The 19,507-nt window shown below is 36.2% G+C and overlaps 5 protein-coding genes across 5 annotated transcripts; 1 reads left to right on the forward strand and 4 right to left on the reverse strand.

Annotated features, from left to right (window-relative positions):
• Nucleotides 1-122: 122 nt before the first annotated feature.
• On the reverse strand, nt 123-4,078 carry LOC141841296 (poly(A)-specific ribonuclease PARN-like). Its single transcript, XM_074729443.1, has 8 exons — nt 3,755-4,078; nt 3,003-3,133; nt 2,744-2,926; nt 2,557-2,669; nt 2,045-2,161; nt 1,849-1,963; nt 1,557-1,772; nt 123-1,309 (listed from the first exon to the last, which is right to left on the reverse strand). Exons 1-8 carry the CDS (start codon nt 4,057-4,059, stop codon nt 666-668), a joined length of 1,824 nt encoding a protein of 607 aa, XP_074585544.1. The 5' UTR covers nt 4,060-4,078; the 3' UTR covers nt 123-665.
• An 857-nt stretch (nt 4,079-4,935) lies between these two features.
• On the forward strand, nt 4,936-12,798 carry LOC141840504 (ALBINO3-like protein 2, chloroplastic). Its single transcript, XM_074728505.1, has 14 exons — nt 4,936-5,435; nt 5,740-5,846; nt 6,973-7,100; nt 7,398-7,469; nt 8,274-8,375; nt 8,925-8,984; nt 9,213-9,278; nt 10,355-10,402; nt 11,464-11,628; nt 11,717-11,772; nt 11,881-11,998; nt 12,085-12,153; nt 12,247-12,356; nt 12,457-12,798. Exons 1-14 carry the CDS (start codon nt 4,936-4,938, stop codon nt 12,563-12,565), a joined length of 1,710 nt encoding a protein of 569 aa, XP_074584606.1. The 3' UTR covers nt 12,566-12,798.
• A 531-nt stretch (nt 12,799-13,329) lies between these two features.
• Nucleotides 13,330-13,884, reverse strand: LOC141837221 (putative calcium-binding protein CML46). The gene has a single exon (XM_074724664.1). The coding sequence runs from the start codon at nt 13,882-13,884 to the stop codon at nt 13,330-13,332; it is 555 nt and encodes a 184-aa protein (XP_074580765.1).
• Nucleotides 13,885-14,393: 509 nt separating this feature from the next.
• On the reverse strand, nt 14,394-16,496 carry LOC141840668 (uncharacterized protein At2g34160-like). Its single transcript, XM_074728718.1, has 5 exons — nt 16,321-16,496; nt 16,049-16,097; nt 14,923-14,985; nt 14,776-14,840; nt 14,394-14,706 (listed from the first exon to the last, which is right to left on the reverse strand). The coding sequence occupies exons 1-5, from the start codon at nt 16,438-16,440 to the stop codon at nt 14,614-14,616; spliced, it is 390 nt and encodes a 129-aa protein (XP_074584819.1). The 5' UTR covers nt 16,441-16,496; the 3' UTR covers nt 14,394-14,613.
• A 461-nt stretch (nt 16,497-16,957) lies between these two features.
• LOC141840853 (V-type proton ATPase subunit c''2-like) lies at nt 16,958-19,249 on the reverse strand. The gene is made up of 4 exons (XM_074728933.1): nt 19,023-19,249; nt 18,838-18,915; nt 17,509-17,679; nt 16,958-17,428 (listed from the first exon to the last, which is right to left on the reverse strand). The coding sequence occupies exons 1-4, from the start codon at nt 19,124-19,126 to the stop codon at nt 17,257-17,259; spliced, it is 525 nt and encodes a 174-aa protein (XP_074585034.1). The 5' UTR covers nt 19,127-19,249; the 3' UTR covers nt 16,958-17,256.
• Nucleotides 19,250-19,507: the final 258 nt, after the last annotated feature.

Consider the following 19,507-nt stretch of genomic DNA (forward strand, 5'->3'; position numbering starts at 1 on the left):
TGATCACATACATAACTCTTGAAGTTGAAAAAATGTTTTTTTCTTTGCAGAAGAAAAAGATGAAGTTGAAAAAGTTAATTGAAGGTACCAAAGTGTTGGCTTCAAAATGTCTCATCAGAAGATTTAAAATTGGAGGCTTCCGTGTGTATCTTTCTGAACAAAGACATTTAGACATCTGGCGTAAATTTTAAAAACATTAAAGATGATCTTTTACGCATACCAAACGTAAACACATGCTTATCTCGACGTTCACAAGGGATACGATTGTGTTCATCAATTGAAACAAGCACGCAATGTCTTTGTGATCGATAATCGTCAAATAATCACTGTTAATTCAAAGCTTCCATGGGACTCGCAGAGAGCATCCAAACTAAATGTATGCGTATAACAAACCAATTTCGGCAAAAAGCTTCCATTGCTTTCCATTGTAAAACAGCATTTTCTTGATCGAGATTTTGTCTAGCAGCAAAAGAAGTCAGCATGTAGCATCTTCCCCAAAGGACAACCGGTAACAGAAGCTCCGGGTTGATTGGCAGCTTCAGCATAACTTAGTTGAGCACCCTTCCATTTTCGCTGCTTCTATTATACTCTTTGCCAAACTGTTTGAAATTTTCATTGCTTGCACTTCTCAAAAGCAGCAGGGAACTCTCATTCTTAAAAAATCTCTAAAGATCACTTAGATCAATCGCATATTCACTTGTCCAGCGAACCTCAGATGCATCTTTCTCGGAAAAAGTTGAAATGCCGTTGGCTGGATCTGACATTACATTCTCCAATGAATCAGATAAGTTTGTGTCCCAAAGGCCTAATCTGCAAACTTTCTTGTAACATTGATATCCAGCTGCTTTCAGCCCCTCTGATTTCATTTTTGATAAACCATCCGAATAGAACATTCTTGATGCCATCAACTCTAGTAAAACCTGTGCAGATCCTGCTCTGTAAAAGAGAATAACTGCACAACTCTTATCCATGAACTGCAACTCAAAGTCTTCCTTAAACACATCATGAGCTTCTTGTAGACTATGTTTTAGCTCTTTGGCAGTCAAATGACCATATCCCCACAAAAAAATCAAGTCATTGGTACTGATAGCCCTGCCATTTTCCATTATGAAACTAAGGTCTTCCTCATCAGATTCTTGTATCCTAGTATGACTAGGATATAAGATATTTAAATAATCTTCAATGGTCTCGATGTATTGTTCTTTGGCAATTCCATTGGGAAATAGTTTTAGTAGTGTGCGAAGTATGGCAAACAAATGAGTTATCTGTAGAACATTATGTCCATGGGCTTTAGTGGTACAATCTTCATCTGAGAAATTCAGGAAAGAAGGATAAAATGTTAACTTTGGGGATCAAATAGATTGCAGATCGGAAAAATAGAGCACCAGTTAATAGGCTGCATAGAACAGTCAATCTAACAAGTACAATATGTCAGATTTTATACATGAAATTCAATTAAGAAGAACTAACCAACGAAGAATAACTAGAGGTTGATCGGGTTGTCCAAAGAAATGCAGAATTGTCTATGTGATGGCAGGGAAGAAAATTTAGCGTACCTTCTGCAGGAAGTTCAATATCAATGGGCACAGAAAATTGTCTCTTTAAATAACTTAGAGCGGAAGACAGACTCTTTGCTTTTCTTAAAGCACCAATTTCCTTGGACAAATGATTGATGTCAAGTATATTGGTAAACACCAACCTCAAGGAACACATAAATTCACTGAATGTCAAAGGAAGAGGACCAACAAATTTTGAATGAATAAAAGTGAAATCTGCATAATGGTACCATTAATATCAGTATCAGCTAAGAATGACAAATGAAGAACATGATTGACATTTGACACCCACCATGTAGGCAGTTATAACCAATAATTGGTTTATTGGAACTGGAGATCACATCAATCACTTCACGGAATCCACGTACTTTCAAATTGTGCTCATCTTCAAGATTTTGGATCTCACTCTGGAATAGTGGAGCAGTAAGAGTTGTGCGTAAATAGAAATATAAATAAAAGATGATTAAACTATTTCCAAATAGAACAACCATGAGAATACTTTTATCCTCCTCTGAAGAAGTAAGCACCACATGTACAGCCCTAGGCTGCCCAGATTTATCAGGAATCAACAGAGGTACAATATGATCAGAAATACGACTGACGGTCTGCAAACAATGGTAGGAAAACATTAATGTAAGTGCAGAAGAACAAACATTCTACATTCTCCAAAAACATAAATATTCAACTTCAATTAGTTTCCTAGGAGTCTTAAGCTACATAGGAAGCAAAAGATGATCAAGACTACTCTGCGTTGCTTATGCTAAGTCCACTATATAGTGTTTTCTCCAAAAAAAAAATATGACACAGTATAAGATGATTGGAGGTTTTAGTTTAAACTTTTATTTTGAGCTATTGAGCCCAAAGGCACCAAAGACAGGCTGGATAGCCAAGAGTTGGGAACACTGCTAAAACCACTCCTTTATAAGATAGTCAAAGAAATTAACCATGGGTAAGTAGTACAACACCAGATAAAATTATTGTTTACTGATCAAGATTACACCTGCAATACTAATTGAACTTGACGATCACTGCAGACATCAATCCTCATGGAAGGTCTTGTGCCATATAGTTCAGTTCCCAGTATAAACTTTCGGAGGGACATCAAAAGATCTCCTGTGCAAATATCGATAGGGTAAACATACTAATAAGCCCTATAACTGAAAAAAAAATCATGCTTCTGAACTAACCATCAGTTTTGCTGTTTGAATTTTTACTAGCACTCAACCAGAGCTCAATTCTCGACTTAGTTCTGGACTTAAAAATTGAATCAACAACTGAAGTGGTTGAACTTGAATGCGGTGTTTGAATATGAGGAGAGCAATTTCGTTCTTTATCCATAGATTCCTGTACCCTGGATGAGTATGAAATACCTGGAAAAAGAGTAGTTGATCAATCTATTGTAGTAAAGTATATGGTCAGCCTCTATAGTCTCCACAGTGAACTTACCATCATATATGCAGGCATTAAAATCAAACCCCTCATGAACCATAGAGGTTAGAAATGAAGTTTGACAAGAGAAGCTATAGGAAGGCATGCCCAAATTTAGTCGATCTCTAGGAAATAAATTGAAATTAAACCTGTAACCACATAGCATAATTTCACAACTGTCAAGCATCAGAACAAACAACTTAACATAAACGTATGCAGTTGTTGTTTAGCATGGAAAAAAAAGTGGAGGCAAAAGAAAAGATAACTTGCACTAGGAAGAACAACTGAATTTAGACCCTCTTGGTCGGTCATCTACACTCATCGTTTTAGGAGTAAGCTTTCAGGCGGGTCAGGATGCATTATCTAGTGTTGAGGTAAATTAAAATAAATTCTATGCAAAACATTAATATATTTGAGAGATACAATTACAATATGAATGTGTAAAGGTCGCAACAAGATTTTTTTTTTTGAATAAAATTAATTTAAGCTCTTCCAACCATAGGCAGCTATAATCAACAATGCTAAGATAAACAAAAATTCATGGATAAGGATAAGAAATCGTCTTCTACTTAATTCTAACAGAAATGAGATAAATTTGATTATTTCAATTCGAAACCCCATCCTCAACAAAACATAGCATCATATATTGAAGCAGTAAATTGAAAAGTAAAACACACGCCCCCAAGATCAGGCGAAAGCAAAGGGGGGAAAATCCACGATAATATATTTTTAAAAGTGGAAAAAGAAAGTAGAGAGAATGATGTGCGTACGGGAAGGCGATGACTTTGGAGCCTTTGAGGCTGAAGGGGCAGACAGCAAACTGGAGGATCTCGTAGGACTCGGCTGCGAACTTGGCCTTGAGGTAGGCAATCTCAGGAGTGTCTATGGGGAGGACGCGACGCCACGGGTGGCGGCTGGAGGCAGAGGCGCAATCGCCGGTCTTGCGGCAGGAGACTGCTACGAAGTCCGCCTGGTCGACGTGGGCTCTGAGCTGCTTCAGTGCGTCGGCGAAGTTTGAATTGGTGACCTGCTTCACAGCGTCGGCCAAGCGCTGCCTCCCGCCGCTCGCGGCCATGTCTACCACTTGTCAGAAATCGAAATCGACTTCCCCAGTCGAGCGACGGAGCGGACGCCCTGCCCCCGTTCCCGTTGCAATAGAGAGGTTTTAGAGTATAAAATGGTTTTATTTAACACATTCTATTTATCATTGTTTTGATTTTTTTCTCAGATTAAAATTTTATTTTACTCTCAAACTTTTACTGATCTTGAAAATATCTCTTTTATTATTATTATTATTGTTAATCATTATTCACTCTCATAGTTTTATTATTATTTTATCATTATAATTTCATTAAATTATAATTTTATCTCAATTTTAATGTGTTATAATCTCATTATTTTGCCTTTATAATCTCGTTATGCTCAATTAGCGGTTCAAGCCTGAAGGAGATTTTAAAAAATCATTCTATTTTTAATTTCTTTTACAATATTTCTTCAAAAAAATTTCAAGCATTTTTAAATATTATTCCATTTTTAACATCGTTAGTAACAGAATAGAAATGTGCGATATTATTTTGCTAAATTTTAAAACTTATTATATTACCATTTTGTTAGATAGAACAATAATATCAATATGTTAAGGCAAATTTTTATCTTAAGGAATTTTAAATGTTATTATTTCCATTTTTTAACATTGTTAGTTAATAATACAGAGTTGTGCGATACTATTTTTTGCTAAAATTTAGAATTAAATTATGTTATTATTTTGTAGAGAAATAATAATAATATCAATATGCTAAGGTAAAAAAATGGAATTGTGAAACTATGATAGACATTTTGGTGATTTTAACATTGTGAAGGGCATTTGTGAGAAGAAGTAAATTGCAAGGGGTAGAAGCCATAAAATGCCGTTGCGTACGAAGAAAGCCCGGTTTGCTTTGGCGCGACCCCGATGGGTCTCTCGACCAAGCTTCTCCGCCGCCTCAACGCTCGTCCTCTCGCCTCCATTCTCAGCAGCAGCTCTTGTCGCAACTCTCCTTTGCTTTCCTCCAATCGCAACTCCGCCCCTATATTCTCTACTCCTACACTACTTATCCCTTTCCGTTCCTTCTCCTGGTTCTCCTCGAAGCCGCCATCCGACGATGGCCACGGTGGCGGTGGAGGACCTGGAGAGATGGACGGAGGGTTTCTGATCGGGAATTCATCGAATTTATCCGAATTCAAACTCGCATCCGGATCCGGAGGGATCGCGGCGGACGTCTCGGTCGCGAGCTCGGGGTCGGAGTTCAATGTCGCAGGTAACTTTCAGTCTGGAGCGGAGCCATCGAGTCTTGCACTTGATGGATCGGGGATTCTGGAGGAGGTTTCTGGAAACGAGAGCGTTTGGTATTATCCGGTACTGGCGGTTATCTCAGTGCTTGATGGATTTCATGAATTCAGTGGTCTGCCATGGTAATATATCCAAAATGTTCTCTGTTTTTTTTTCCTCCTGACAACCCTGTGCTGTGTATTTTCCAAATAGAACAGTCATCTCAGCGCTTTAACTTTTTCCCCCTTCTTTGTGTAATCGGATTTACATGGATATCCTGCTGTCGGAAAGATAGAATGCTGAATGCATTTTTTTTACATTAAGTTGCTTTGCACTCTCTATACTTTTCATGTACAATCTTCACGGAACTATTTCTCAAGTTAAATGAACAAGTCTTCTAAGTCTACTATATTTCCATGTTGTTTAACCTTGTATACACCACTACAGGTGGGCGATAATCTCCACATCCACATTGGCTCTTCGGTTATCTCTATTTCCTGTGCTTATTTGGCAGTTAAGGAAAGCTGAAGTAATTTCTTCATTTATGCCGAAATGTAAGAACCTTTTTTCTTTTTTTTTTTTTTGGCTATAGCAGATTATTATATTGACTGAGATATCTGCATGCATATAACTGAGCAGATGTGATTTTGACATGGTATGATGAAAATGATGTTCTTGATGCCATGTAATGAAAGGTAACAGAAAACTACTAGGTGGCAGTTGGATGACAAAAGTGAATGAGATCCACATTATATGAATCACACTCTAAATCCACCAGATGAACTACACAGTGTGATCCATCTCTAGAATTGTTCAACTAGAGAGAAAATGATTAGCATGGACCAAAGTCAGTAATGGGTTCACATTAACCATACAATTAGGAAGTATCATCATAAGGAGAGACAGTTCTCCAACTCTGAAATAAAGCCAGTCTGAAGTAACGTTATCAAATTTCTTTGGAAGCATGGGCCTTTCCCCCACATCTTGAGTATGTGAATAACCTGTAACCTTAAGGGATATTGTGGCTTATAAACCATATCAAGCTCATCAAAGAGTTTTACCCTTGCATGTGTTGACCTGATCATTTTGAAGAAAATAAATATTAATGAAAACGAAAAAAGTTATATAGAGTTAATCTAGCATTTGATTGATCTGATTGATTAGAATCCTAAACTTTTGGTGAGTGGTGGAAGGAATAGTCCATGTTTTGATTGAGGACACCTGTCCCACCATTTTTCAACTGTCTCTGAATAGCCCATGCAATCTCATAGAGAAAAAGGCAAATGTGTAATGGAACACGTTAGGAAACTTAGGGATCTCATCATTCTAGACTACAATATGTTTGGATCTATTATTGTTCCTTTTGTTTATAAATAAGTATTTCCACACTAATCTTAGCAAATGTCGACCAAATAGAAATTCTCTTTTTGATGATTTAAAGTATTTTTATCCTGAATTTACCTATTTATTTAAAATTGATTTTTAATAAGATTTGTGAATGGATTCAGTCAAATTTTTGCTTTTGCTAGTTTGATCAGAACACTCCATTCCTGATGTGTTTGGGAGTAAATATGACCAATTTAACTATTTTGTTCACTTAAATGTTTTCTTTCCTGGGTACATAAATGGTAGCTGGTATGCTTAGCCATTGTTTTCTGATTATTTGTTCATTTTTATAAGTGCCGCCTCCATTTCCACCACCTCTATCCGGAAGGGGTTTTGGGGAGCAATATCTACTCTTTCAGAAGAAAAGAAAAGAACTTGGATGCCCTTCATACTTGTGGAACTTTTTATTCTTGACAGTACAGGTAAATGCCTGCAAGTTGCTGATTGTATTCGTACTGCATTTGATTCTTTTTGTAGATTTCCTTATGTACAATAAATTGTGCAAATCAGTTTGTCTAACTTAATACAAGCAAATGAAATAGACAGTGCCTTTTTGCTTCCTTTTATAAAACCTGTAGATGTTTGTCAATTATTTGGGTAACATGTAATATGGTGAATCAGTTTAATGTTGTAATAGTTTATACATGACTAAGTATTGATATAGTTTTTTGAGTCATTCACTCATCTCCTGTATTTTTGCTTGACTTTACTGTTTACAGGCTCCTTGCTTTTTGTTGTGGATGACAAGTATTCGGAGAATGTGCCTTGACGGTCACCCTGGGTTTGATACTGTACATATATGAATCTTCATTTATAGTTGTTTTAACTGCATATTCCAGAATTTTGGCCATAGTCAATCTTAATAGCACTATTTTGTTTGCATTTATACATGTTCATTGTATTGGACTTTTCAGTTATAAAATGATAATAAAATGGAAAAAGTTCCATGAGTGATTGTTCTCAGAGGAGCTGGCTGTTTAATAATTCCTTTTGAAATGGATAGAAATTCCTCTCCTTATGGATCATGACTTTAGGTGTCAAAGTTGCAAATTTCAAACAAATATGTTTGAAATATAAATATATAAATTTGTCCATTTTTCTAGTAGTTGGAGCTGTTGGGATAAGTGACTGGCCAATCAAATTAAACATGGTTCGATAGCAGGAGGTCCAACCTCAATTCTTACCTATTCAAAACAATGTCATCCATTCATATGTTGGGCTTGGCCAACTAAGTGAATTATATCCACTCACGTATGAAGGGCTGTGAATTTAGATATATAAATTGGTCTCTTTCTTGATAGTTCGAGCTTCAAAACTTATCAAACTAAAGAATAAATAACTCTTTAGCCTGGTTTCTCTTATTAATAGCACCATAATCATGCTCAATTTTGAAGATTTATTTTTGTCAAATATGAACTGTTCTAATGCTTGTTAATCTGCCCTTTGTAGATTTTCCTTTTATTCTTTGTATCATGTTATATCTGTAAACTAGAATGAGAAGTACATAAATTTCTTCCCATGAAAATTTCAAGTGTCACTAGTGCTCTTCTCATTTTAATTATGATTGTTCTATTAAGAAATTTTTACTTTTCCAGGGTGGAGCACTGTGGTTCCTCAACTTGACTGATTTTTCAAGTGGTATTTTAGGTTCTGTGTTTCCAATCTTAATTTCTGGACTGCATTATGTCAATGTTCAGGTACTGGTATCAATGATTTTTATATTTTCATATTATCCTTGTCATCTTGTGATTTAGCAAGCACCCTATGGAAGTAAGTTATGGATACACATACTGTATAATTGAGCCTTTACATTGTAGGTAAAAGGAAATCTGAAACAATAGCTCAAATATTCACTGTTATTCCTACAATTGAATTTATCCTTCAAGATGGAATTTGGAGTCTTCTATGTTATCTGAACTGAAATAAGTCTTACTAGTCTGGACGTGCATGAATTTATGGCACAGGGCATATGAAGTTGCAAGCACTGTCTTCTACCTTTCTCAGTTTTTATTGCATGTTACTATGGTTATTGCATCAAATCCATGATAGTAGATTCTTAGTATCAAGCTATCCTAATTCCTGACTTATGTGGTGAGGAATTAAAATGGCTGACTGGAAATACTTTCTGTACTGCTTTTTAGTTCTCATTCTCTAGAAACATAATGTTCTTGTGCTTATCTTTTACTGAACTTTTATTTTCTAAATACCAAGCTTAAATGGTGATATTGTTTCCTTTTTCCCCTCAGATTTCTTTCCAGAATATCAATGCCGCGAACTTAAAAGGCATTTTAGGATTTTTGGCTAAAGTAAGTTTCCCTAAAGTTTATTTCTTAATTTGGCATAGTGCTATCAAAATTAAGTGTTGAAATTTTTGAAAGTAAGATGGCACATCAGAACATTATCCTGAAGAACAACTTGTGCACTCTATTTGTTTTGCAGCTGCACTCGGACATTGTATTGTACAGCTTTGGAGTAGTTATGTTGCATATGTTTGTTGTATGATATAATTGATTTTGGTTTTATTCTTGGTGCAGTACTACAAGTTGTATCTTGATATCTTGGCTGCCCCTTTACTTCTTATTGCATTCCATGTTCCTCAGGTTGGTTACTGCTTTTATGTGTCCAGGTTCTTATGTTTATCAATAATGCACACCTTGTGTCTTATGTAGGAAACAGTTAAAGCCATTTCACTGAGTCTCTATCTTGGAATAGAGATGGTTGCAATTCAAGATTGTCTTTTTCTTTATGCTTTTTAATAAATCTTGGATTTATTTAAGAGGTTTTGGATTGAAAAATCTGGTCATGTGTTGCTTGATGATCTTAAACAAATTTGTTTCTCTTTCTCTTGTGCTGTGATATGAAATCAACTGGCTTCTAGGATATGCTTAAGAGTCTTCTTAATTTAGAATAGAAGTGTTTGATCCAGTAGTCTGTGTTGAAGTAAAATTACCTTCATGAACCAATGATGAGACAGACTTGAATTAAGGTTGAAGAAGCTCATGAATGCCTACTTTTTGGTTGCAATTGGAGTACCAGCGAGCTTCTATGGTATGTTTGATTCTGAGTAGGCTGTTGTTACCCTGTGGTCAAATCTAGCATGAACTAGAACTGTTGGATAACTTTGTGCTGGAACAAGAATGGGCTTCCTGCAACTGAGGGACAGTCTATCTGACAGCAGCAGGATTGTTCAGAGAAATAGAGGAACTACTATCTGCTTCCAGACATGGAAGAAGCTGAAGCACAGAAGATATCTTCATGCAACCACAGATCCATTGAAGAAGTAGCTTCCACTGATTTGATTGAGGAAGAATCACACGGACCAAACCAAGAGAACAGCATGGCCCAGGAGACAGAATTGCGAGCCAGTGAGATTGAGATTGAGGAATGAGGACTCAGCAAGACTGAAGGATTGCATGATGGTTAGATGAAGCAGAATTGCAGGTCACTATCTTCGGTTTGATACCATGTTAAAAGTGGGAACATTAGTAGGGTTCATATAGATTACTATTATTATTCCTTTTACATATTTACAATTGAGCTCTATTCTATTTACAATTTGAACCTCAACAACCTGTATCTTTTATTCTAATCCCTTCCTTTGGTCTTTGTTTTTTCTTAGCTCTAATGCCATAAAATCTGTCATGATTGCCTAATTGCTCCCTTATTTGGATTGCAGGGTAGTTTGGTCTATTGGGCTACTAACAGCTCACTGACGTTATTACAGGTCTGTCATTTCTTTTAATAGTTCTAGTCAAATTGTTGAAAGACAACTGTAGTTGCAAATCCCAACTATTCTGATTGACTAATTGGATTTGGTTAAAACTCATCATTCTATTTAAGCAGCAAATTTTTCTATAATGACACTTATTTTTGAAAATGCTTCCAATTTCTTGCCTATACACAACAATAAGTGAATAATTTGTTGTTTGGGAATTGACAGTAATTAATTTGCAGCTAATGCATATATAAGACAAATTTTGAGTAATTTACTGGCTCTTATATTGATGATTATGAATTAGTTCGTATTTGGATCTTCCTTTGTCTTACCTCTCTCCATTTCATTTCCTCATAGTTCTGAATCAATTTGTATCAGGGCTAGTCTTCTTTTGTCTCCTCTCTTAGTTTGGTTCTGTATCATGTGATATCAGAGCTGAATAATTCTTTCTTCTTTTTCCTTGATTTCCTTCTACCCTTTTCCTTCTCTTGTCTTGTCTTTTCAGTTTTTTTCTCCTCCATTGTTTCAGGTTTTCCACACTGAATTACTCAATAGCCCACCACAGTCAAGTCTTATCCCTTCATTCATACTCATTGTGCACCTACTCGCAGTGCTCACCTGACCTCATAACCAATTCGCAGTATCGTTACTGTTACTGGGGAAACATTCATGCTTCTACCCTAGGTAGCCCCTTCTAACTTTGTATGGTATTAATCAATAAGAATATTACAAATAAGTTGCTGATATTGTAACTATTGACAGTTTTGGTCCATAATACTTGCCACTACCTGCTTCACAGCATTTCTGAAACACAAGCCACCCCTTTCATATCTCAGCTGATAGTAAATATTTCTGTTGTATCCATTCACTCCCAGCAAGTTTATAGTTTAGTAACAACTGATATATTTTTCTGAAACATTACCTTTTCAAAACTTTTATACGAGTGTCATTAGATGATTGTCTGAGTACATATACAAGTTTTTTAGTTTGATATCTTGTGTTGCTCGTGTCTTTTATATGTAAAATGCTCAAGAACTTCTGTCCTCATGCATGAAACTTGAATGCCGCAGCAATTATCCCTTCGAAACCCATATATTCGCAAGAAATTTGGGTTGCAAGATATTAGACGTCCTGTGAAGAAACACATTTCTTCTGAGAATGTATTGCCCCATGAAAACATTCACTTGGAGATTCAAGTCCCTATGGATAGTCTTCCACCTCAAAAACTACTTGACGTAAGTAAATTATATAATACCAGACTGTAGGTTGAATTAGACATCAATTTCTCATATATTACTTTTTCATGTTTGGCATATTTTATAGCTCGCCCTTGAAGAAATGGCAGCGGGACATAACGACAAAGCTATTTCAATGTTGGAGTAGGTGAACTATGTTGGTTTAGTTCTTTCAATTTTTTCCCCACTTTTCTTCTAAAATCATGAAGTAACTAGCCAGCTAATTTTCTTCCTATATGCATTTAATAAAAGAACGGTAATTGAAAAGGACCCTGAGTTGGTTAGGGCTTTGATTGCAATGGGCCAAATTCTGTGCTCCCAAAGTTCTTTTCTTGCAGCAGCAAAATATTTTGAGGATGCAATCCCAAAGGTATATTAATCGCTTCCTGTAATTATATCAAATAAAGCACAAATTTTCTTAATCTTTCTAAAAGAGAATTCATTACAAACCAATAGATTGACAAACAAGAAGATTCACTTTTAGTCCTCGCAATTTTTGGTGCTGGAGTTTCACATCTTTGGCAGGTAAAAGCAAAGGCGATGGCAGTGCAATTCTTTTAAAACTGGGTGTTTAATGAATGCATATAGTATATACTAGTGTTTCTTATTGGTCTCTAGGGAAACAAGTTAGAAGGAATCAAATACTTGAGAAAAATAGCAGAACTCAGAGAGCCAGAGGATCCTATGGACAAAGCCTGTTACCACAAGGGTCTGGTGATATTAGGCAGGTGAGTATACTAGAGCGGGTTTCTCTACCACGATCTTTTCCAAATAGTACCAACTTCATAATTCAGCTTATGAGTATTGTGATCTCGTCATCCTTTGCAGCACTTTGATGGGTGAAGGTGAAAAGTCTGAAGCTGTCAAGTATTTGCGAATTGCAGCAACTTATGATCCCGCTGTTAGTGCATATATCAAAGAGTGCGAAGAGGGATGAGATCTCCTGAAGCGATTGATTGGTTCTTCCTAATTGTTCTCTCAAGGTATTTGAACATTTAGACAATCTAATTCATGCAATAGAGGAAGTGGGCAACGTCCAGTTGTTATATCCACTCAGTAATGCTGGAGAAGTTTTGGAAAAGAAAAGTTTTGTATTTCATCCATATTTATTTATCACAATTCTTTGTGAAATACATCCATTGAATTTTGTATTCGGTGCCTGTCCTAATTACCTGGCTAATAATGAAGATATGGTTTCTAAATTGTTCTTCGCAATTTTTTCTTCATATCTTTGAAAAAAGAGCACGTAAACGAAGTCAAACTGGTTTATATGAATGAAAAAGGCCATCCAATTGAGCATTGAATGAAACTGCATAAAAAGCATCTTTTTAGTTTTAATTAATTTTTTTGTATAAATTACTCTCCCTTTATTTCTAATATACCTTCAACTTTTAAATGAAACTAAATTTTGATTAATTGATTAAAATTTAGTCGATGCTAAAAAAATAAAATATTGTAATGTATAATTATTTATGAATATTTAGGACACCCAATATAAATTTTTAGAATTAATGTGTATTGACACGCAACTAAAATTAACATAAAAACTTCATTAAATGTTAAAGAATATATATATATATAATAAATTTATTAAAAATGGTAAAAATACATGATATATTCATCAATTAATTTAATCGTAAAAGGAAAAGACTGCGAGTGGAAGAGGATTAGTCAAGTCAGATACACGATGGACTGCATGCATCAACATAAGCCGACCTCCAAAAACCTTACAAAGTCGCTGAAATCGATCCTCCCGTCTCCATCTCGATCTTGCGCTCGGATCATCCTCCTGCACGCATCCACTTCCAGCCCCTCTCCAATTCCAAGCTCCCGGAGAACCTTCCGCAGCTCCAAATCGTCGATGAAGCCGTCGCCGTTCTCGTCGAAAACCGAGAAGGCCTGCCTCAGCTCCTCCCAGCTCGGTTCGTCCTCTGTAAATAAATCAGGCAGTAGCACCTCCAAATCCATCTCCTCACTCACCTCACCCTCTGGGCTCTGAGCCAGTCCCATTCTCCATAAAATTAACCCCAAATCTCCTCTCTGAAGACCTGCCGCAGTGTTTAAATTTGCGCTCTGCTTTCGCTGATGATGTTGCTTCTCTTCCTCGTCCAAAATGGAGGGACAGGAGAAAGATAAAGCAAAGTATTTGAGAGAGAATTTCTTGATGGTGATCAAGATCAAGAGGAGCAATTTGTAAATGAAAGGGAGCGAGGCTGGTCCTTGGGAAAAGTACAAGAGCTTCTTCTCCGTTGCCATGCTCGCCAATTTGTTGAGAGGAGAAAGGGGTTGTTAGTACTTGATTTATAGCATGCAGATGATCTAGGAAAGCTTAAAATGGAAAGGAAATTTAAGCAGGGCTTGGTCGTAATCAATTTTATATTTATATTATAACAAGGCCTGCTCAGCTCTTCCTTGGAATTTTCCTCTTGTTCTTGTATTAAATATAAGCTTTGATATTTAACTAAAGTAAAAGATAAGAAGAATGATTCAGATCATTTGACTCACCTAAACACGCATTGGGCTCTCATATTAACTAGTTCCTCGTCTGGATTGTGGTAATTATTGAGATTAAAAAATCATCAGATTTGAAAATTGATTTACTGACATTTTTATACTTTTGATGATACAAACTATCCCAACTTAGATTGATTTTCATCTTCAAGTAGGTCATTTTATAGATCGATCTTTTTTCAAAAAAGAAGTCAAGATACGTCGACGTTTGATCAAATCAAATGGTTGGAATGACTCAAGCATATATATATATACTTAAGTTCATAAAGAAACAAGAATGCAGCAACGAGATTGGGCATTGCAAAGAAAAAACAAAGGCAACTAAAATGGACTAGAGAACCTTCCTATGGCATCAAGTGCTGTGGACTCGATCTTGGAAGGAAAATAAAGTGCTGCTGATTCATGGAAATGACTACAAACAACCGAAATAACAAAATTTTCTACCAAATCAAAAACAAAATCAGTAAATTTCTTTCAGTTCTGCAGATCGCCTTCTCCACCATCTTGCTCGGTTGCAGCCACCATCAGATCATCGAAGTTTGCAGTCTTCCCAAGTAAAATCTCAATCTGCACAGAAACAGAAAATCAGCAAAACAAACATCACTGAATCATATTGTAGTTCAATCAAAGCTTTACCTTTGCTTTCTGCAACGGCCGAACCCTCGTCTCATCCGTCACTTCAACCAAAGAAGTCGTTATCTCTGGATAAGTATTAAATAATAAATGAACAATTAAAGAGTGACTCTTAGTGGACCATCAGTAGTTAGCCAAATGAAAGCTTACTCTTCTCCACTGCAAGCCCACTGTTTTTGAGTATCTCAGCAATTGTTACTACAGTTGATATGGCTGAAAGGTTAAATAAATTTAAGATGAGATACTAATTATCCAGGAACGAAGTTCCAAGTGAATTAGTAAGAATTTGCAAATGGTGTGTGTTGCTTTGAGGGTTATGATAAAAAACTACTGTTGATCATGCTAACTCTGCAAAATTAGTTAATAATAATAAATCTAATATAGCACCTTTCATTAATGTTGCTAGGAAGGGAAACAATGAACTAATGAAGTTTTCAATGTATCAACCTGCTAGAGTATTGAAAGATAAAGGCTACAAACACAGCAACAAATTGCACTTTGGTAAAAGATGTAGAGCTTAGCATGAGAAGAATAAGGAGATAAAGGGCATACTTTTAAAAAATAGGATATATAATAGCCACAGAGTGATCGACTACTTAAAAAAAATCAGTAGAAAGTTTGCTACGCCCATCAATGTAAAAACACATGTCGTCATAAAAGATGGAAAAATATGGATTACATAAACAATAAGAAATGGTTAACTTCCTAATATAGTACTTCCTGATTGTGATGAAAACAGGAAACTCACTAGCTGTCCATTAAATGTCAAAACAAATTAAATAACAAGGAAATAATTAACCAACAAATTCAGCAATTTTGGTTTGTTAAAGGATGTGTATTCGTAAGTTTCAAGGTTTAAATATCAGTAATGAAACGATGTTCAGGATTTGGAACTCAACATGGTACACAAGAGAAAGAGACAGTTGAACAATGCTTAATGCAGAAGCCATTAGTTTAATGGTAGAATCCTGCCTATGTTTTAAGCCTTTTGTTAGGAAATCAAGCTAGCAAGATATTGAGTTAGCACCTCATATGGGTTGTCAATTCAATTAAGGGTGCCCAGATGTCAAACCCAAACAAGCCCCAAAACAAGCCCCAATGAGTAAATTAACAAGTGATTAACTGATACCATAATTAATTGAGAAAATATGTCAATTACAATACAGTATTTATTAAAACTTCTACTGTCAATGTAACAATTGGAAAATAACTATACTAAAGCATATTAATTGAGCAAGGATCAATGTGCTCCATCAATGGAGCAAGGAAATAATACCCATTCCGAGTGCCGAGAGCTCCACATCATTGTACTGCTGCATGTATCTCTGCAAGAAAAAAGTAATAGCGCCAATAAATAAATACAACCAATACCTAATACCATAAAAGTAATCATTTTGAAGCCTACTGAATCTTAAAGGCCAAGAAGTTCCTCCTAAGCATCAAAATCATCAAACCCGATTTAAAAATTATATCGAATCTACGATAAAAAAAAATACAACGAAATTAGTCTCGACATTGAATAAGATCATAAAAATCGGCATTTGATACCTTTGCGAGATTGACGTAGAAGAAAAGGGGCTTCTTCGTGTTAGAGACTTGGATTCTATTCTTCTTGTGGGAATCGGCAGTCACGCTAAGATTGTTAACCTTTTCCGTGATCTCTTCCATCGACGCTGGGGGTTGAAGACGGAGTGCAGAGACGAGAACAAACCCTAAACCGCGCCCCCACAGTTGAACACAAAAATGCCTATTCACACAACGTATATCTATTTATAGGACAGATTGCAGGAGTAAATTGTTATTTTAATTTGAAAAAAAGGTTAATGAATAAAAAAAAATATACGATTGCCTCAAAAAGACTCTAATGCCCCTGCTCACTTGCCAATTCATTGCATATATTTTCTAAAATTCGTTTTTAATCCCTCCTAAGCATTAATTGCCATTCATTCGATTTGGGAACGAAGGCCCGCCCGCCCTCAAATTATTAATCTAGACCGATTCCTAAAAATAATTTAAAAATTTTAAATATTTATAAAAAATAGAGAAAAGTCTGACAAAGTTACGCATTTAAACATATTTAAAAATTTTCAACTTGATGTATTGATGGAGCCCAATGCCCATCCAGTAATCTCTGAATTTTCCAGAAGCCATCTGCCGTATTCACGCAATCCGGAAGAAATCCAGATAAATACAATTACTCCAAATTTCACAGCACACCAGATAAATTACAACAACAAATGCGTAGGCTATTTACGTCCATGAATAGTTCGAACGGTGGATCTTTACAAATCCGTAGTCGAGTCAAGCCATGAGCATTATTCGGCTCAAAAAATATTTGGGAAAAAGAAGACCTCAGAGACAACAGATGCCACTGCACAAAATGCAGAATCTGGACTAAACTGACATAGCGACTACAATATCAGTCGAATGATGATTATCATGATTCAAGATTATACAACCACAAGCTACATGTGAAGGAACAACTCATGTTGCCTTAGCAGGCCATGTCGCTTGGGATGACATGATTATACTAACGATCACGCCGAATAACCCAAGCGCACTTCCAAATATTTCGATCACCAGAATCTTTACAAAAAGTGTGGAGTTTTGAGCGTCGGATAAAGCACAGCTGCTCCCAATAATTCCCACGCAAAGGCTGTTCAAAGATGGTATGTCAACATACTTGTCTTCTACTTGAGCTATAGCTAGATGGATGTGGAAGAAGATACGACGTACCCACACATAAGATTTGCAAAACCAACAATGATCCCAGAAGCAAATATAGCATATCCAGCTCGAAGAGATTCAGGGTCATATATTTTTGATGCTGGAACGCTTTCCAGTTTGGTTTGTAGGATGATTGCAACGATCACACCGTATATAGCGACAGCCTCACAGAAAATAACACTAAGGACATCATATAATCACTTTAGTGATCATAAAAGCTACAGTTAGAAATGCCAATAACAATGTTGTTCCTGAGAAGTCAACTAATATGCCTTATCAGGTGGCAGAAACATTAGTAGGTACAAACTGCAGATACAGACAATGTAGTGTGTGCATGCCAAAATTGTACATGAGCTTTGCTTTTGTCTATAGGTGTCAAAAATCAAAATCATTGATTTCAGCGCTAAGCTTAGAATCGAAGTGTTGAAAGTGTAAAAGATAGAAGGAGGTAAAGCAAAACTATATTTAGTGCAATAAAGATGATTGAGAATAACTGAAATATTACTAATGATTAAAAGCCTTTTATAGGGTTGAATTGTGAAATAATAAGATCAATGCTGCCCAACTACCTAGTCTGGTAGGTGATCACTCATTTGCAAGGGGCTTAGAAAACTGAAAAGTTGTAATTGTAAAATTTGAACTACCTAATAAGACGAACTCAACATTTGTGTGTGGAGATCCTTGCGAATATGTCTAGGTATAGGATTGACTTTCAAGGAACCTCTTGATGCGTTTTAAAATTTAAAGCTTAATACAACAACAACCAAGCCTTATCCCATAAATTTTTAATTTTTAATTTCAAGGAACCTCTTGATGTTCTAATTCATGATTATCCATAAATTCCACTAAGAGGGCTTATCCTAGCCATTAGAACAACAAAGTTTAGTCGTGTATGAGCACCTACGATGGTATGCCTCACCAGTTGTCATCTTCCTAGCAATTTGACTTCAATTCCTACATATTTTTCCAGTTACCTATAGGAAGTACTCTGTTTGGGAACTCAACGAAATGAAGCTATGCTAAACTCAGACCAAAAAGAATCACAGTCAATAGATAAGAAATCCTTCTAAAGTGGAGAAAGATTGCATTTGATCATAACTTCCACAGGAGTATATGCCAATGAAAGGCCGAATTAGATTATGAGTACATGAAACAACAGCAAGAAAGTAACCATGTACATACATAGGACTAAATCTTTTATTCTGTTGAAGGTCTAACTGAGGGAACTAATGAAAAGAAAATGGAACGCTATAGTTCCAACATATACATAGAGATGAATCATATAAATGGTAAAATATATAGCATAAGCAAAAAAACACACACAAAATTAACGCGCACCTAATAAGATTCTTCGAGGTGATTCTGGGGGCCTTGATCGCTGCGCCGATCAAGCTGCTCCCGGTAATATAAATCCCCCTGGAGGAATCGAGAGCCCACAGAAGGAGAGATATCAGCCAGATCCAGTAAACATTAAAAAAAAATGAAAAATTAGCACGAAAAAAAAAGGAATTTGATAGTCGAACCAGGCAGCCCCGAGGACGGAAACGCCGATGGAGATGGCGATGCCGATGGAGGCAAAAGTGTAAGGCGAGATCTGCGTCAGCGCCCGCGACCACGAACTCGTCATTGCGAAGATCCTTCCGAGGAGAATACTTGTAGGGTTAAACGAGGGCGAGGGCGAGGGCGAGGGCGAGGGAGAGAGGATGTCGACGATAGATTTGGGGGAACGGGAGTCGCCGAATGGTAGATAAGGCCACAAGGGACGTTTTGCAAGTGTTTCCGATGGCTGATTGTCCATTTTACCATACAATCCATATTAATTTCAGAAATTTATTTTCAAGTCTATTTGTTGATCGAAAATCAAAAGTCCTGTTGTATATTTTAGTTATAGTAAAAAAGGGCGTTTAATGTTTGAAAAAATATTAAAAAGATACTTGAAAGAATCTAACATTATCATCATTAGTTTAAAAATATTTTGTTAAAAATATAATTTTAGTGCTGATTTATT

This window comes from Curcuma longa, chromosome 11 (genome assembly GCF_044706935.1).
Source record: "Curcuma longa cultivar G26 ecotype Majalengka, Jawa Barat chromosome 11, ITB_CL_G26_1.1, whole genome shotgun sequence".
NCBI lineage: Eukaryota > Viridiplantae > Streptophyta > Magnoliopsida > Zingiberales > Zingiberaceae > Curcuma > Curcuma longa.

Bases quoted from the DNA above. Each gene is read 5' to 3' on its own strand.
- LOC141841296 (XM_074729443.1), bottom strand. From the start codon at position 4,059: ATGGCCGCGAGCGGCGGGAGGCAGCGCTTGGCCGACGCTGTGAAGCAG. The intron at 3,134-3,754 runs GTACGCACATCA...ATGTGGTTACAG, and splicing joins TCCAAAGTCATCGCCTTCCC to GTTTAATTTCAATTTATTTC. The intron at 1,310-1,556 runs GTACGCTAAATT...TGAATTTCTCAG, and splicing joins TATTGAACTTCCTGCAGAAG to ATGAAGATTGTACCACTAAA.
- LOC141840504 (XM_074728505.1), top strand. From the start codon at position 4,936: ATGGGTCTCTCGACCAAGCTTCTCCGCCGCCTCAACGCTCGTCCTCTC. The intron at 5,436-5,739 runs GTAATATATCCA...ACACCACTACAG, and splicing joins GAATTCAGTGGTCTGCCATG to GTGGGCGATAATCTCCACAT. The intron at 7,470-8,273 runs GTACATATATGA...TTACTTTTCCAG, and splicing joins GTCACCCTGGGTTTGATACT to GGTGGAGCACTGTGGTTCCT.
- LOC141837221 (XM_074724664.1), bottom strand. From the start codon at position 13,884: ATGGCAACGGAGAAGAAGCTCTTGTACTTTTCCCAAGGACCAGCCTCG.
- LOC141840668 (XM_074728718.1), bottom strand. From the start codon at position 16,440: ATGGAAGAGATCACGGAAAAGGTTAACAATCTTAGCGTGACTGCCGAT. The intron at 16,098-16,320 runs GTATCAAATGCC...TTTTTCTTGCAG, and splicing joins TCTACGTCAATCTCGCAAAG to AGATACATGCAGCAGTACAA. The intron at 14,986-16,048 runs GTATTATTTCCT...TTAACCTTTCAG, and splicing joins GCTCTCGGCACTCGGAATGG to CCATATCAACTGTAGTAACA.
- LOC141840853 (XM_074728933.1), bottom strand. From the start codon at position 19,126: ATGACGAGTTCGTGGTCGCGGGCGCTGACGCAGATCTCGCCTTACACT. The intron at 18,916-19,022 runs GTTCGACTATCA...CGATTCCTCCAG, and splicing joins TCCGTCCTCGGGGCTGCCTG to GGGGATTTATATTACCGGGA. The intron at 17,429-17,508 runs GTACGTCGTATC...ATCTTTGAACAG, and splicing joins TTTGCAAATCTTATGTGTGG to CCTTTGCGTGGGAATTATTG.